Genomic DNA, 11,856 nt, shown 5'->3' on the forward strand with positions numbered 1-11,856 from the left:
ATTTTTAGTAGAAACAGGGTTTCACCATGTTGGCCAGGCTGGTCTCAAACTCCTGACCTCAGGTGATCCACCCACCTCAGCCTCCCGAAGTGCTGGGATTACAGGTGTAAGCCACCTGCGCCCAGCTGGAATTTACATATTTTTAACAATAGATTTCTAGAAAAGAGAGAGATAAGAGCAGAGAAAGAGCAAGGACTGCAAAACAGAAAAACGGCCCAACTGAGGGTGGGCGGCAAGCCTCAACTTTGTTTTCACAGAGCAAATATTGCTTCTCCCTCTCCCCCGCGCACCCCAGACCCACCAACCTCACCGTCCCTGCCCGCTGAGCGCACCCTGCTGCCATGCTCACTCGGTTCCCCTTTAGCCTTAGATCTCTGCCAGGACTGCGGGCCCCAGGCTGCCAGCCACGAGCCTTGGGTGCCCTACAAATTCTGAGACCACATCCAAGAACCAGACAACACAGAATGACACAGGAGTACAAGCCCAAAGCATGCGGAATTCCCGACTCAAACCCAGCCCTCCGGGACCAGCCGTGCTCCAGGATGGAGGGAGAGAGACGCGAAGACAACCCAGGCCTCCGTGGCTCACCAGGGCACACGGCCAGCAGTGGAAGTGGTGTCAGAAAGGTATGTGCTCTGGGGCCAGGTATGGTGGCTTACGCCTATAATCCCAGCACTTTGGGAGGCCAAACTGAGTGGATCACCTGAGGTCAGGAGTTCGAGACCAGCCTGGCCAACGTGGTGAAACCCCATCTCTACTAAAAAAACACAAAAATTAGCCGGGCGTGGTGGTGGGCACCTGTAATCCCAGCTACTGGGGAGGCTGAGGCACCCAGAATCTCTTGAACCTGGGAGGCAGAGGTTACAGTGAACAGAGATCGTGCAACCACACTCCAGCCTGGGTGACAGAGTGACACACTGTCAAAAAAAAAAAAAAAAAAAAGGTATATGCTCGGGGCACTCAGAGGAAGGAGCCATTAGTCTCTGGGTCAGATTCTGAGCTGTGGCAATGAGGCCAAAGGCCTGGGGCCAGAGAACAGCCCATGACCAGGCGGTGTGCCCAGTGAGGGCAGGGGGCGCCTGAGGCTGGGCAGCCTGTGAAAGGCCAGAGCTGCCACCCTGTGGAATCCAGACTTCATCCCAGTCAGTGGTGCTGAGTTTCAGATTTCAAGGGCCAGTACAAGTTCAACCAATCTTAGGGGACTTTAGTTGGCCAAATAAGGCCAATTAAAACCCAAACCAAAAAACTTGACACTAACTACTGCTTCCTATTACCATTCTTTCCCAAAAGGGCATTTAAGAAAGACAGTCCTCTTCCCCCGCCGAAGACAGCTGACAGTTGTCTACTGACGTACAAGCGGTCACCACATTGTCCCTGTGTTCTCACTTTTCCACAGACAAATGGAAACTTCCTCACTGAATAGGGCTGGGAACCACAACTGTGGGACCAAGTGAAAGAGCTACGTCTGTGTGTGATTAGTAGACAGAAAAACTCAAGGCCAGGTGTGGTGGCTCACCCCTGTAATCCCAGCACTTTGGGAAGCCAAGGTGGGTGGATCACAAGGTCAGGAGTTTGAGGCCATCCTGGCCAATATGGTGAAACCCTGTCTCTACTAAAAATACAAAAATTAGCCGGGCATGATGGCGGGCACCTGTAGTCTCAGCTACTTGAGAGGCTGGGGCAGGAGAATCGCTTGAACCCAGGAGGCAGAGGTTGCAGTGAGCCAAGATCACACCACTGTACTTTAGCCTCGGGTGACGGAACGAGACTCCATCTCAAAAAAAAAAACAACAAAAACTCAAAATGAGGTAAAGTTTATGCAAGTGTCAGCCATGATGCCCACCGCAGGGCCCACTTGTGTATGGTACCACCAGCACAGGAGGATACAGCTGGTTTTTCAGGAAGAAGAAAAGCTCCCATGGGTAAATTAGTTTGAGAAACACTGAGACTTTTTTTTTTTTTTTTTAAAAAAGACGGGGTCTCGCTCTGTCACCTAAGCTGGAGTGCAGTGGCGTGATATACACTCACTGCAATTTCTACCTCCCGGGTTCAAGTGATTCTCCTGCCTCAGCCTCCTGAGTAGCTGGGATTACAGGAACACGCCACCATACCCAGCTATTTTTTAAATTGTATTTTTAGTTAATTCATTCATTTTTTTGAGACGGAATTTCGATCTTGTCACTCAGGCTGGAGTACAGTGGCACGATCTCAGCTCACCGCAACCTCCACCTCCTGGGTTCAAGCGATTCTCCTGCCTCAGCCTCCTGAGTAGCTGGGATTACAGGAACCCACCACCACGCCCAGCTAAGTTTTGTACTTTTAGTAGAGTTGGGGTTTCGCCATGTTGGCCAGGCTGGTCTCAAACTCCTGACCTCAGGTGATTTGCCCGCCTCAGCCTCCCAAAGTGCTGGGATTACAGGCGTGAGACAACGCACCCAGCCAACACTGAGACTTTTAAAAATGTATTACTCATGCATTTATCGTGCAAGTGATCTATGAGGATCGGACTCCAATATGCACTGCCCCTGCAATTAATGTGACCATGGAAACCTCTTATCAGTACTGACATAGACTGTAGGACCCCAAAGAAATTCATTCATTTTTCTTTTCTTTCTTTTTTTTTTTTTTTTTAGATATATTTTTTTTTTTTTTTTTTGAGATAGAGTCTTGTTCTGGTGCCCTGACTGAAGTGCAATGGTGCAATCTCTGCTCACTGCAACTTCCACCTCTTAGGTTCAAGTGATTCTCCTGCTTCAGCCTTCTGGGTAGCTGGAACTACAGGCATGAGCCAGCATGCCTGGCTAATTTTTGTATTTTTAGTAGAGACGGGGTTTCGCTATGTTGGCCAGGCTGGTCTCGAACTCCTGACCTCAGGTGATCTGCCCACCTTGGCCTCCCAATGTGCTGAGATTACAGGCGTGAACAACCGTGCCCGGCCTCATTCATTATGTAGCAGGTGTGAAGTTAATGTGGGTAAGGTGAGAACAGCTGTGCAAGCCCCAGGAGCACCCAGCAAGTGTCAGCGAACGATGGTACCCACGCACCCGCCCAGCAGGCAACAGCCGTGTACCTCCAGGTCAGAGTTGATGGAGGGGACCTCGGAGGAGCTACTGGAAGACACTCGGACCCGGATGACCTGAACGGGAGGGTATGACGGGGGCTCCTGCAGGGACGCATCTCCAGTGCTCGTCTGTCCATCACCCGGCAGCCTGGTGGCACTGCAGCCTGCCTACAAAGAATGTGAGAAAAGGCAGACAGGGACACGTAGTTTAGTCTTGATGGATGAATTGTCAAAGCATTCACAAACTTCAGTGTTCAAAATGTACAAAAGGGTGTGTAGGGCAGCGTCCACCTGTGCTCTCCTGCCCCGGCCACCCAGTTCTCCCCAGGGGCAGGCAGTGCCAGTGTCAAATGCACATACACATATTTCCCTTGATTTCCAAAATGGTAGCACACGCTCCATTCTCTCAAGCATCTTGCTTTTTTCCACCTAATACTTATGCCTTAGAGATAGTTCTATAGCAGAAGATTGGGCGAGAGGGGCTGGTAGCATTTTAGGTGTCTTCAGTCTGTTTCCCCACTAATGGGTGTTTAGTGTGTTTCCAGCCTCTTGCTCTTGCAGCCAGTGCCGACTGACTGCAGTAAATCACACTGTACATCCAATACTTCAGGGTAAAGGACAAATTCCTAGAGGTGGAATTGCTGGATTAAAGAGAGTATGTACATTTGAAATCCGTATAGCTACTGCTATAAATGTACCCCGTAGAGGCTTTCCCCATGCCACCAGCAGGGGATGAAAGTGAGTTGGGATGAATTAAGAAGGTTTAAGGTAGAAAGAAACTTGTGAGATTTTCTCTATGTGTATCTATCTACCTACCCACCTACCTTTCTATCTATCTATCTGTCTGTCTGTCTGTCTGTCTGTCTGTCTGTCTATCTATCTATCTATCTCAGACCAAAGCTTCCTCACATGGGCTCATGTAGACTCCCTCAGAGATCTGCAGAGCCCCAGCAGCTGAACTTCTGGAGTCCTGCAGGATTCACGTCATTCCACTGACACACAACAGGGCAAAGAACCTGCTTTCTAGACCAGCATCTTCCACTAAATTAACCATGTGACCTAATGTATTGTTCATTTTCACGATGCTGATAAAGCATACCTGAGACTGGGAAGAAAAAGAGGTTTAATGGACTTACAGTTCCCCATGGTTGGGGAGACCTCACAGTCATGGCGGAAGGCAAGGAGGGGCAAGTCATGTTTTCCATGGATGGCAGCAGGCAAAGAGAGAACTTGTGCAGGGAGCTCCTCTTTTTAAAGCTATCAGATCTTATGAGACTTATTCACTGTCATGAGAACAGCATGGGAAAGACCTTCCTCCATGATTCAGTAACCTCCCACTGGGTCCCTCCCACAACACGTGGGGATTCAAGATGAGATTTGAGCGGGGACATAGCAAAGCCACATCACCTAAGAAAGACAGATGTCCTCTCTGAGTCTCAGTTTCCTAATCTTTTTTTTTTGGGACGGAGTTTCACTCTTGTTACCCAGGCTGGAGTGCAGTGGCGCAATCTCGGCTCACCGCAACCTCTGCCTCCTGGGTTCAGGCAATTCTCCTGCCTCAGCCTCCCGAGTAGCTGGGACTACAGGCACGCGCCACCATGCCCAGCTAATTTTTTGTAGTTTTAGTAGAGACAGGGTTTCACCATGTTGACCAGGATGGTCTCGATCTCTTGACCTCGTGATCCACCCGCCTTGGCCTCCCAAAGTGCTGGGATTACAGGCTTGAGCCACCGCACCCGGCTTCAGTTTCCTAATCTATAAAAGGGGATGATAATCCCTGCTTCACCTCCAGTGGGGGGGTGTCATAGGGCTCAGCTGTAAATGCCCTGGACACATGAGAAGAATGGCTATAAGTACTTGACCCAAATCAAGCAGGGCTTCTGCCCTTGATGCGTTAAGTGCACAGGTTCACGTGAGAGTCAGCTGGACAGGCAGAGAAAATTTACAAGAGAAACAAAGGTAACATTCTGGAAGCAGCCCAGGAACACAGGGGAGGGCCACCCTGCTGCCCAGCTGGGAAGGATGCTGAAACAGAAAGCTCTGGATGGGGGTGGGGAAGCAGATGCCTCCCAGGAACAACAATGACACATTCTATAAATGTCCAGGGCCTGACCACACCCGAGGCAACAGATAAAACAGTTTTCAAACGCTCCAAGCCAAGGATGCGAGAGTTGATCCATGTGGCCCCGTGCACCTCTGCCCCTCTGGAGGCTCAGCCTGAACCATGGTGCTGCTCCCTCTGCGTCTCCTGGAAAATCGCTCCATAGGACCAGCTCGACGGGGGAGAGGGGGGCTGCTGGGAAAACAAGGGAGCACCTCTGCAGCTCTCCTTACCCAGTTCCAGATGGCTCTTCCTACGGGATACGTTATCAGTGCACATGGCCAGCAAGGGTGCCTGTTTCCACCAATCTTGCCCATTGGGACATTCACATTACACAATGTTACCACAATGTTTAAAACTGCTAATGGAGCAGGTGCAAAATGACGCACAGAGGGCATATGCTCTTTATAAAAGCCCAGGTCCACAAATCGGACAGGCTTGGTTTGAATCCTATTTCTGTAATTTTTCTAACTGTAGGGTCTTGGGCAAGCTACTTGACCTCTCTGTGCCTCAACTTAAAATAACATTATTAATTGTTAATAAAATAATAATGATATAGGCCAGGCATGGTGGCTCACACCTGTAATCCCAGCACTTTGGGAGGTCACGGCAGGCAGATCCCTTGAGGTCCGGAGTTCGAGAGCAGCCTGGACAACATGGCAAAACCCCTTCTTTACTAAAAATATGCACACATACACGCAATAGCCAGGCGTGGTGGCGTGTGCCTGCAGTCTCAGCTATTTGGGAGGCTGAGGCACGAGAATCGAGAATCTCTTGAACACAGGAGGTGTGGATCACAGTGAGCTGAGATCGTGCCACTGCACTCCAGCCTAGGCAACAGAGTGAGACTCTGCCTCAAAAAAAAATAAAAAGAAAAGAAAAGAAAATAGAGATAATACTAGTATCTCTCTGCTCTGGTTTGGAAGTGGTTCGTTTGGCCCCACCGAGTCTCGTGTTGAAATGTGAGCTCAGTGTTGGAAGTGGGGACCGGTGGGAGCGTTTGGGTCGTGGGGAAGAGCCCTTCTGAGTGGCCTCGTGCGATTCTCACGTGAGTGAGTTCTCACTTTGTTCTGCAAGAGCTGCTTGTTAGAAAGAGCGTGGCACCCCCTCCTCTCTCTCCTGCCATGTGGAACCTGCTCCCTTTTGCCTTCCTCCATGAGTGGAAGCAGCCTGAGGCCTCATCAATGCAGATGCTGGTGCCATGTAAACACACAGAACCATAAGCTACAGAAACGTCTTTTCTTTCTAAATTACCCAGCCGAAGCTATTCCTTTATGGCAACGTGAAACAGACTAGGACACTTCCTCATAAAGTTGTTAGGATAATTTTTATTAACACTTACATGCTAAGTAGTAGTATTTTATTTTTATTTATTTATTTACTTTTTTGAGACAGAGTCTGGCTCCGTCACGCAGGTGGAGTGCAGTGGCATGCTCTAGGCTCCCTGCAACCTCTGCCTCCTGGGTTCAAGCGATTCTCCTGCCTCAGCTTCCCAAGTAGCTGGGACTACCTACAGGTGTCCGCCACCATGCCTGGCTAATTTTTTTGTATTTTTAGTAGAGATGGGGTTTTACCTTTTGGTCAGGCTGGTCTCGAACTCTTGGCCTCAAGTGATACTCCTACCTCAGGTTCCCAAAACATTGGGATTACAGGTGTGGGCCACTGAGAGCCCTGGCCTGTTTTTTTGTTTGTTTTTTTTTGTTTTGAGACAGAGTCTGGCTCTGTCACCCAGGCTGAAGTGCAGTGGCGCCATCTCAGCTCACTGCAGCTTCCACCTCCTGGGTCGAGAGATTCTGCTGCCTCAGCCTCCGAGTGACTGGGACTACAGGCACGTGCCACCACGCCTGGCTAAATTTTTTTTTTTTTTGTATTTTTAGTACAGACAGAGTTTCACCTTTTTAGCCAAGATGGTCTCTATCTCCTGACCTCGTGATCCGCCCGCCTGGCCTCCCAAAGTGCTGGGATTACAGGCGTGAGCCACCGCGCCTGGCCAGGAGTGTTTTAAACAAAAGAGGAACAAGATGTAATTTACATTTGTGAATGATTCTTCTGGCTGCTTGTTAGAGATGGGCAGGGCAGGACGAGAGGAGAAGTGGCGAGGATGACCAGCCAGGAGGCTGCTGCACTCAAGACCTAGTTTAAATAAGGAAGCATTTACAGGACTCAAAAGGAATGGATGGGCATGGGGGTGGGGCTGGGGAAAGAGGAATTTTGGGCTTAAGCCACTGCATAGACAGTGCGTCATTTACTGCGATGAGGAGGGCAGGGAGAGGAGCTGGTCTGGGCATGGAAATCCAGAATTCTGTGTTGGACACGGTAAATGTGAGACGCCATATGGTGACAGCTGCATGGGCAGCTGGGCAGCGTGGACGGGAACTGAGAGTAGTGGAAAGGACAGAGACACGAACCGGGAAGTGAGCAAGAACTGGTATGCAGAGCGAGGCGACTGTGGGGCTGCAGGGGTCCACCAGGAGCAGGGAGCCTGCCTGGGACAGGGTGTTGGACTCCCTCTCTACAATCAAGCTTACCCGGCGGAGCCAGCAGAGGCTGCGGGCAAAGAAGAGCCTGTGAAGGGGCAGAAAGCACAGAAGAGTGTGGGCCACAGGCGCCGGGAGCAGCTGGTGGCCAGGTGCGTGGAATCTCAGAATGCAATGACGGCGGATTTAGCAGCTTGGAGGTCATCGGTGACCTTGACGAGAACCGTCTGGGTGGAATTGTGGGACATGGGGCGAACTTCTTGTCACCTCTTTCCCAATCCTCTTCCTCGTGAGGACCCCTCGTGTAGAACTCAGGGAGACAGCCGGAGCCCCCCTCCAATGCTCTACTTCCCATCTCTCTCAACTGCGTCTCTGCTTCTCCACCTGCTCCAACCTCAGTTTAAGTCACACTGCCCCTTCCTCGGGCTTCTGACCGGCCCTGACAGGCTGCTCGGCTGCTAGTCTCCTCTGCCCCAGGCCACCCACAACTTCCCAGGATGGCTTTAAAATGCACATCTGACCCTGAGTCTGCAGTTCTCAAGCCTCCTGATTCCCATCACCCTCAAGATGCTAGACTCCATGTCTAAATGACCCGACCCCTGCCTCCTCCACCCTTCCATCTCCCCTCACTCCTGAAGGGTACCAGCATATGCCACCCCGAAATATGCCTCTTTAGCATATGGATTCTTTTTTTTTCTTTTTGTTTTAGATGGAGTTTCACTCTTGTTGCCCAGGCTGGAGTGCAGTGGTGCGATCTCGGCTCACAGCAACCTCTGCCTCCCAGGTTCAAGCGATTCTCCTGTCCCAGCCTCCTGAGTAGCTGGGATTACAGGCGTGTGACACCACGCCTGACTAATTTTTTATTTTTAGTAGAGACAGGGTTTCACCATGTTGGCCAGGGTAGTCTCAAACTCTTGACCTCAGGTCATCCGCCTGCCTCGGCCTTCCAAAGTGTTGGGATTACAGGCGTGAGCCACCGTGCCCGGCCAACATATGGATTCTTTAGACTTAAAGGTGTTTGAAAAGCAACAGGAGCTATTAACCTCCCCTAACTGCCTGAAAATAGAGTATAAATTTTCCCTTTCATAAAGGAAATTTCTATTTATAAGGGAAATTTCCATTTGTAAAGATATTTCTGCACCAGGAAGAGAGCTACTTCCAGAGACGCTTGTCACCCGAGAGACTCTTACCTGTATAGCAAGACAGCCCTTACTTATCACACAGGTCCTCCCTCAGCTTGCCTCCCACCCCAGAACCCCAAACCTCTTTCCCTTTACTCAGCCTAATATGGTATATAAGCCACCATCATCCGGCCACCTCCTTGAGCCACAGTTTTCTTTGTAAATTTCCATGTACAAGTAACTAAAGCTGTTTTTTTTCTCGTTAGTCTATGTTTCATCAGTTATGAGGGTACAGGAAAAATATTTTTCTCTCCAACAGCCCCACTTGGAGAGCGCCTTTTTTACCTGCTTCTCTGCTTTGTCTTGCTCATCCCTCAGCTAAAGCATCACCTCCTCCAGGAAGCCTTCCATGACTGCTTCCCACCCTCTTGGGCACCTGGATGTGACCAATGGCCACTCACCTGCTGCACAGGCTCGATGGTCAGCTCCATGTAGCGACTGATTGCTGTCATTGTCCTCAGTGACTTGCAGTGTGACAGTGTGGTGAGAGGCACCCAATCCGAATTCTTGCAAGTAGAGGCAGGGAGACAGAAAGGAGAATTCTCAAAGTTAGGAGGCATTTTCTAAAAACAAGGTCACATTTTATCCAAAAGAACCCCGGTGGTATTTTCTCTCTCTCTTTTTTACAGCACATCTCACTTTCTGCTTCCTATAAGATGTATCTTATCTTTCTCTTTGAGGTGACAGTAATTTAATGGTTCCCAAATTTTGCTGCATAGTAGAATCAGCTAGGAATCTTTATTTTTTATGTTTTTTGTTTTTTTGTAGAGACAAGTCTCACTGTGTCGCCCAGGTTTGTCTTGAACCCCTGGGCTCAAGTGATCCAGGAGTGATCCTCCCACCTCAGCCTCCCAATGTGCCTGGCGCCTGGTGACAGAGCAAGACTCTGTCTCAAAAAAAAAAAAAGAAAAGAAAATACAAAAATTGTTCAGGCATGGTGGCAGGCACCTGCAATCCCGGCTACTTGGGAGGCTGAGGCAGGAGAATCGCTTGAATCCAGGAGGCAGAAATTACAATAAGCTGAGATCATGCCACTGCACTCCGGCCTGTGCAACAGAGTGAGACTCCATCTCAAAAATAAATAAAATACATATTCCTGGACCACACCCTCAGTTTCAGATTCAGGAGATAGTGTGGGGCCCTCGAATTTGCATTTCTAACATGTCCTAGGTAATCCTGGTTTAGGGCCACTGCTCTGAAGGATTGCTGAAGAGACTCCAAAGGCTTCCACTTCTCTCTTCAGAATTCCAAGACAACCAGCGCCCTGTTACTATTTTAGCCCCCTTTTGGGATACAATTTCCTAACAGTTGCTACAAGAAATGAAAATAACTTCCCACTAGGGCCTACACTGGGAACTTGGATCTCTGGTCTGAGGACCTATATAAAACGCTTTCATCTGTCATATACATACACCATGATCTTCTATTTCATTGACTCAGTCGGAATTTTGATGAAGACAAATGGCTTCAATTAGAATAGAATAAGTTCTGGCTACTTATAGAGGTCACCTATTTAAATCAATAAAAGGGGACATGTTAACTTTTGGCAGTGGCATGACATAATTGTAAAGGTTTGATATTATGGTAAACAACATTTTTACTTTTTAAAATTTATTGATTTATTTATTGAGACAGAGTTTCACTTTGTTGCCCAGGCTGGAGTGCAGTGGCACAATCTCAGCTCACCGCAACCTCCTTCCCTCCTGGGTTCAAGTGATTCTCCTGCCTCAGCCTCCTGAGTAGCTGGGACTACAGGCGCCCTCCACCATGCCCGGCTGATTTTTTTGTATTTTTAGTAGAGACGGGGTTTCACCATGTTGCCCAGGATGGTCTCGAACTCCTGAGCTCAGGCAATCTGCCCATCTAGGCCTCCCCAAGGGCTAGCATCACAGGCGTGAGCCACTGCACCAGCCTAAACAACACTTTTAAAGATCAGCTTTTTAGCATTATCAACAACAACAACAAAAAGCAACAGAGTCAGCAGTTACATTCCAGTGACCACAAATAGCAAATGGGTCTTTGCGGCTTGAGAAAACTTCGTGGAGACAGCAACACAAGCTGATTCCCAAAGGCTGTATCATAGCTGAGCATGATGACAACCTCTGGAGCACTGCTAGGTGGTGGCAACGACGTGGATGCTAAAGATGCCTGTGAAGGTGGGAATACAGTTTTTGGAGAAATATGAGTGAAAATCACAGAATTTATTTATTCATATTTTTGAGATGGAGTCTCCCTCTGTTGCCCAGGCTGGAGTGCAATGGTGCGATCTTAGCTCACCACAACCTCCGCCTCCTGGGTTCAAGTGATTCTCCTACCTCAGCCTCCCAAGCAGCTGGGACTACAGGCGTGCACCATCACACTCGGCTGATTTTTTTTTTGTATTCTTAGTGAGCCAGGGTTTCACCATGTTGGCCAGGCTGGTCTCCAACTCTTGACCTTGTGATCTGCCTGCCTCAGCCTCCCAAAGTGCTAGGATTACAGGAGTGAGCCACCATGCCTGGCCCTATTTATTTTTTTGAGATGGGAGTCTCACTCTGTAGTGGAATGCAGTGGTGCCATCTTGGCTCACTGCAACCTCTGCCTCCAGGATCAAGAGATCCTCCTGCCTCAGCCTCCTAAGTAGCTGGGACTACAGGCATGCACCACCACACCTGGTTGATTTTTTGTATTTTTGGTAGAGACAGGGTTTCACCCTGTTGCCCAGGCTGGTCTTCAGCTCCTGAGCTCAACCAGTCCGCCTGCCTTGGCCTCACAAAGCGTTGAGATTACAGGTGTGAGCTACAGCACCCGGCCGAAATCACATTATTTAAAAATGAATATATTAAGGTAGGCAGCATGTGAACTTATATACCACTAAGTAAATTATTCAGAAGAATTCAGTGGGCATTTGACTATTTCATCTACATTGCTAACAATATATTAAGTCATTAAGTGATCAAAAAAAACTCAAAATATTTGTATAACTGGGAAAATATAGGATCCTATTGCATTCAGGGTTCCCTTAGCTTTGAACATAAACAGTAGCTTTTTTTTTTT

The 11,856-nt window shown here is 48.9% G+C and overlaps 1 protein-coding gene across 9 annotated transcripts in view; it reads right to left on the reverse strand.

Annotated features, from left to right (window-relative positions):
• The window catches only part of TMEM44 (transmembrane protein 44), a 41,055-nt gene that overhangs the window by 14,675 nt on the left and 14,524 nt on the right, over window positions 1-11,856 (reverse strand). For 5 of the 9 annotated variants that reach the window (XM_017514628.2, XM_017514625.2, XM_017514624.2 and 2 more), the window contains exons 8-9: window positions 9,222-9,326; window positions 3,071-3,229 (exon numbers count right to left, since the gene is read on the reverse strand). In XM_017514628.2, coding sequence (XP_017370117.1) covers window positions 3,071-3,229; window positions 9,222-9,326 — 264 coding nt within the window. The remainder of the gene's footprint in view (window positions 1-3,070; window positions 3,230-9,221; window positions 9,327-11,856) is intronic. The other 4 variants (XM_017514632.2, XM_017514630.2, XM_017514631.2 and 1 more) reach the window with 1 other exon arrangement.

This window comes from Cebus imitator, unplaced genomic scaffold (genome assembly GCF_001604975.1).
Source record: "Cebus imitator isolate Cc_AM_T3 unplaced genomic scaffold, Cebus_imitator-1.0 Scaffold529, whole genome shotgun sequence".
NCBI lineage: Eukaryota > Metazoa > Chordata > Mammalia > Primates > Cebidae > Cebus > Cebus imitator.